The 5,799-nt window shown below is 34.7% G+C and overlaps 1 protein-coding gene across 1 annotated transcript in view; it reads left to right on the top strand.

Annotated features, from left to right (window-relative positions):
* The first annotated feature begins 831 nt into the window (after positions 1-831).
* The window catches only part of CLIC4 (chloride intracellular channel 4), a 35,427-nt gene continuing 30,459 nt past the window's right edge, over positions 832-5,799 (top strand). The window contains exon 1 of the mRNA XM_008580270.1: positions 832-942. Within this exon, the coding sequence (XP_008578492.1) occupies positions 887-942 (56 nt within the window). The 5' untranslated portion in view covers positions 832-886. The remainder of the gene's footprint in view (positions 943-5,799) is intronic.

The following is a 5,799-nucleotide window of genomic DNA, read 5'->3' as shown; positions in this document are numbered from 1 at the left end:
AGCAATGTCAGAACGTTCACCACCAGTGTGCTCGCTCTCTCTCCTTCCCCTCACCCCATTTCATTCTCCCCTTCTCTCCTTTTTAAATTTGGGAAATACATGATAGAATTAAAGAAGATTTGTTTCACTCTGATTTTTAGGAAAATTCTATATCATTATTGAGCTCAGGGAAGTCAACTGCTCCATTCATTAAGTAGGATTAGAAATAGTTTATAATAAAGACATCTTTTATTTTCCTACTCCCTGAAAGAATTTGTAAAGCAGGATATGGGATATTTATAATTAATATATTTAAATTTTAGTGTGGATACAGGGAAATCTTTAAACTTTCCAGTGTAAACATGGAGCTTGAAGAACTGTGAGGAACTTTCTAAAAACCCATGACAGACTTAGTCTTTGCCTTGAGGCATGGTTATGTCTACTCCCTAGGGATTGATGCTGTGTCCAACATATCAGCCATTAGCCACATGTGGCTATTTAAATTTAAATTGATTAAAAGTAAATTAAATAAAAATTAAGTTCAGTTGAACTAGACACATTTTAAGTTCTTACTAGCTAGATTTTGCTAGTGGCTACCGCATTGGACAGTGGTACTATAAATCCTGTCCATCACTGCAGAAAATTTTCTTGGACAGTGCTGTATTAGGTCATTTCTAAGACAAGAAAGAGGCAAATGAAAGAGCAAAATAACAATGACCTGGATTTCCACTGTTCCTTCCACAATGCAACTTTTCCTGTTTTTTTGCACCCTTGATTAAAATTCAGAAAAAGGTCTGTCATTTTGAGTATCATCACTTTGGCGTTGTTTTTAATCTTTAATTCTGTTTCCCAGGCTGGCAGTGATGGTGAAAGCATAGGAAACTGCCCCTTTTCCCAGAGGCTCTTCATGATTCTTTGGCTCAAAGGAGTTGTATTTAGTGTCACAACCGTTGACCTGAAAAGGTAAGACATGGTTGCAGTTTGGATCAACTTAAGTTGAGAGTATGTACTTTATTGACATTTCAGTTCGATCCTTTCTCCATCCCTCACTTTGACTGCATATATTCTCTAAAGGAAATATGTTGTATTAAAGTTCTGTAGTTTTACGGGCAATTTAACTTGTATAATTATTATGGACAACTCACAATGTCAGTAAATCACATTTGGTCACTCAGTCTTTTTAGTAACTTAGTGTATGTTTACCTTAAATTTCATGAGCAGCAACAGGGGCTAAGTTTTTATTGTGGATGAAGTGAAATCTTTGAACTTTCCAGTGTAAACATGGAGCTATAAAGAACTTGTAAGCAGACATCTTAGTCTCAAATGTGCTAAACATGTGACCTATATAATTTGGATCTTTAAAGAAGATGGGGGTTTTTAGAAGGTTGAATACGGTTACATTCTATTTAATTTACTTTTCAGAGAATAATAGTTTTCTATAAAATGATTTTAATCATATTTGGTTAAATGTAATTATAAAATAAGAACAATTATTCATAGCCCTGTGATTGTTCTTGCTAGTTGAAAAGTTGTTTGTAGCATTCTCTCTGTAGAACAGAGTGGAGAGGGCTAAGAAGAGCCCGATGAGTAGGAAGCTCTTTTTTATTAAGGAACTTTTTTTTTTTCCTGGTTTATTTTATTTATTTTTTTAAATTTTATTTTAATTTATCAATATACAATGTAGTTGATTTTCATGTCCCTTTACCAATTCCTCCTTTTCCTCCCTCACTTCCCCCTTTCCCCCCATCAACATGTATCTGTTCACTTGTCTTAACAAGTTCAAGGAATTGTTGTGATTGTTGTGTCTTCTTCCCCCCAATCCCACCATTTGTTTTTATGTTTATTTTTATTAGCTCCCACAAATAAGTAGGAACAAGCAGTATTTTTCTTTCTGTGCCTGACCTGTTTCTCTTAATATAATTTTCTCTAAGTCCATCCATTTTGCTGTGAATGGTAATATTTCATTTTTTTTTTTCCTTACTGTGTCCTAAAATACATAGATTTCTCCTATTCCATTTTTGGCTTGGAGCAAGTGAGTTAACTGCCATGCTCTGAAAAAGCCTTTTTGAATAGCTTAATACAGTGCTTGATTGTGGTACATACCAGTAAGAGTGCCATAAATGATGGGAATCTGGTTTAGAAAAGGATGTAAACCCATCATGGCTGTTTCAAAGTCATGTGTTTCTTTCCTTTACAGACTTTTTAAGACATTATTTTTGTAAGTTGACTGATACTTAAAGATTTGTATATGTTTAAGACTAATGTACTCCACATACAGAAGATGATGCATGGGAATGAGGCGTTCAGAGTCTCATAATTAGAAAATATCAAAGATGTATGCTTATTTCCTAGGGCTTTGTGTAAAATTAACAACAGAGAGCACTTAAAATTGAAGCCTATATTTTTTTGTTTTCTTTAGAATCTTAGGTCTCCAGTACCTCTAAAAAATGCTTCTTAAGGGGCAACTAAAAGTATACAAGTAGTACATGAGAATGAGTCCCTTCCACCCACAGCCCCTGGTCATTAACGTCCCCTTCAGAGAGATAACTGGTGTTATATTCGGTCTTTATCCTTGCAAAGCTTTTCTATGAGTTTACACACTTACAGTCTTGAACAAAATTTCAGAGAAGGTACCCCAATAGAGGGAACATTGACTCAAAAAAAAAAAGTATAAAATAAAATTTTCACAGAGGAATAAAACATCCTATAGTAAAAAAAAAAGTACCTCTCACAATATATTCTTAATTTTAAAACATTGTGTGACTCTTTTTAGAAACCTGTGGGGGAGAAAATGCCTATAGTACTTATTTTCTTTCTTTTCTTGATAATTGCCTAATTACTCAATGAAAAGTACTGATTCCAGAGCAAACCAGTGGAGAGCACTAGAACTCCCCTGAGAGCTATTTAGAAGCCCACTTTATGCTCTGAAAAAAATGACTGTTACATGACATTTCATCCATAAGAAAGCTCATTTCTAGCTCTGACACTGTATGACACGTTCTCTTTGAGTCTCAGTTGGTGTTAATGATTATGCTGGTATTTACGTGCCCCTAGTGAGGCTTTGAACAACCTAACATTACTTGCCTGCCAGTGCAGCCTGAATGCTTTAGTGGGAGTCATTTCCAAACCTAATTTTCTGTTCATGCTGCAGTTATATTAAAAGAGCTTTTAGATTAAAAAAAAAAAAAAAAGTATCCAGGCTTCAGAAAGAATTTAGAATTACATCAACTGCCATTTGAACAAAAGCTTCAGATAGGTGAAAGTATTAAAATTGGGGACATAGTTAAAGATGTTGTTGCATGTCATCAAGTGGGGAGTAACCATGATGTAGTAGAAAGTATCAGGAGTAGAGATCTGATTCTGTATGGAAAGAAACCTCTCATCAATTTCATGGGCACCTTGGGCAAGCTCCCTCATTTTCTTGGGGTCAGTTACCTCATTTAAATTTGGGAAAAGGAAGGGAAAAGTATACTAACATTTCTTCAGTGACAGTGATAATTTTATCACACACACAGGCTTTATTGTCGTAGAGGCTTTCTGGCTAACAGGTTAGTGGCAGTGATCAAGGTCTTTATTTGAAGACTTACACTATCTTCATTATGCCCAGAAGTTCCTAAATCAGGTTACATCTTTAGAGCACAGTTAGATCTAATACCTTTCAATGCCACAGATAAGCTTGAGAGGTAGGCAAGGGAAAGAGAAAGTATAAGAACAGTCGAGAGAGAGAGACAGAGAGAGATGGAGATGGACAGATAGACAGACACACTGAGACACTGACTGGATATAGCTGAGTGTGGCCATAGGTTGTCACATACCTGTAGGGATAAACTTTTATGGTTTTGAGACAGAGAGGGAGAACTTCACTGCTACATATCTTTTTTTTTTTGTACGGTACAGCAGAAAAAAAAATTTATTGAAAATAAGCCATGAAGTCTTCCAGTAACCACTATAGTTATTCATATGAATGTAGAAATAATCCTTGGGATAGTAAGAGTTAAACTACAGGCTCTTAGGAAGATATTACCTAGTTCATGTTGGACAGAGCTATTGTTTTTTTTTGTTTGTTTTTGTTTTTCCAAAAGATGACTGGTAAGGGGATCTTAACCCTTGATTTGGTGTTGTCAGCACCACGCTCACCAAAGTGAGCTAATCCTGTTGAGGCTGTTAAGAACTGAATTAGGAAAAATGTTAGTGAATGTTTTTCTAAACCTGTTATCAGTATAAACTCTATTTATAAACCGTATTATTAAAATATTAAGAATTATAAAAGTTGTGTTTGAAATCTTTTCATGGGTGCTATTTTGTTTTTAAAATTTTGCTGCACAAATTGACATTAAAGTTGACAAAGATTAGCAGTATATACCACATTTAATCAAAATCAGTAAAATCCTTTAACTGGTTGAACTGAGACAAAAATACAAATGCTTAGTAACTAGGAGTTACTAAGTTTTGTGACTATTGTGTGTGTTTTGGTGAGTCAGTGACTTTAAGATTAGTTAAGCCTGAATATAGAAAATATAGTAAAAAATAATAGTAAAGTGTTCTGAAACAAAGGATTCTATGGTGTTAACTTTTGTGAGTTTTGGGTTTTTTTTTAATTTGTTTATATAGTGCCCAGTATTCTCTTGATATGTGAATTAATTTTGTCTTAAAAATCAGCACCTTCAAAAAGCATCTCAATTTAAAAGATAAGTTCTACATAGTACTTTTTTCCCCCTCCATTTATCAAGTCAACTAGTTACAGATAGGTCATCTTCAAGAGCTGGCACCAATGTCCTATAGCTGTGCTGTGCTCACTTTATAGCAAGCAGCTGGCACTGAGCCACCAGCCCAACTTCTTCCAATTGTTGCACGCATACTGAATTAAATTTTAATTGAAATTAAGCCATTTCAATTGCTTAAAATGTTAGCTCCTGTGAGATCTCTCCATTTGTTCCTCTTTCCCTCTCTTTCTGGTTCTTGTTTTTGTTTCTCTTTATTTCCTTTTCTTCATCTAGAAACAAAATGGGAAAGAACAGCATAATTCATTTAATCTGAAAGACTACTATGATAAGTAAGGCTAAATATTAAAAATTCCCAAACTCTGAAGAATACCCATGCCCTTATTTCAAGACATGAGTTCTGTGCACTTTGCTTTTTCTAGATCTCACTTAAGGAAAACATTTGAATAAGTTTGAATGAATTATTGAATATTTATTGTAGTCCTCTTATTAAAAAAACCAAAGATGTCCTGAAATTTTCAGCCATTGCCTGTGAGTTTAGTTTCATTTATCCCAAATTGCAATTCCTGCAATGTTAAGTTTCTGTGAAGCATCTGTAAAATGAGCCTTTGTGGGTCAAACGAAACCACTAAGGCCTTAGAGTGCCAGGTGAGGACTAGAAGTTGAAGAATCGTAGGTTTTATTTGGTTGATAAATAGCTCGTAAATGAATCACCTCACCACTTAGAACTTCTTCATTTACTTGGAGTCTACAAATCCTTTTAGAGGCACTAAAGTTTCTTCTCAAATCTACTTTCACTTGTCCTTCATCTCAACAGTTAATCCTGGAAAATAGTTTCATCGTTTTTGTTGTTTTTAAAATCTATGTGGCCTTTCAGCAGAAACAAGATGGACTAATCACTAATATTAATGGATGATTGGTAATCATACGCCTGCTTTCATTTTCCTCAGTTGTATGCGTGCCTCTGAATTAATCAGATTTTATTATTACCAATCCGTTAATGCCAGATAAACAGATATGAACCATCAGTTCTATTAAGCTTTCATTTTCCTCAGTTGTATATGTGCCTCTAAATTAATCAGATTTGGGCCGGCCCGGG

This window comes from Galeopterus variegatus, unplaced genomic scaffold (genome assembly GCF_000696425.1).
Source record: "Galeopterus variegatus unplaced genomic scaffold, G_variegatus-3.0.2 Scaffold2055, whole genome shotgun sequence".
In the NCBI taxonomy this organism is placed as follows: domain Eukaryota; kingdom Metazoa; phylum Chordata; class Mammalia; order Dermoptera; family Cynocephalidae; genus Galeopterus; species Galeopterus variegatus.
The sequence above is the reverse complement of the archived record's forward strand: the minus strand, read 5'-3'. Positions and strand labels throughout refer to the sequence as shown.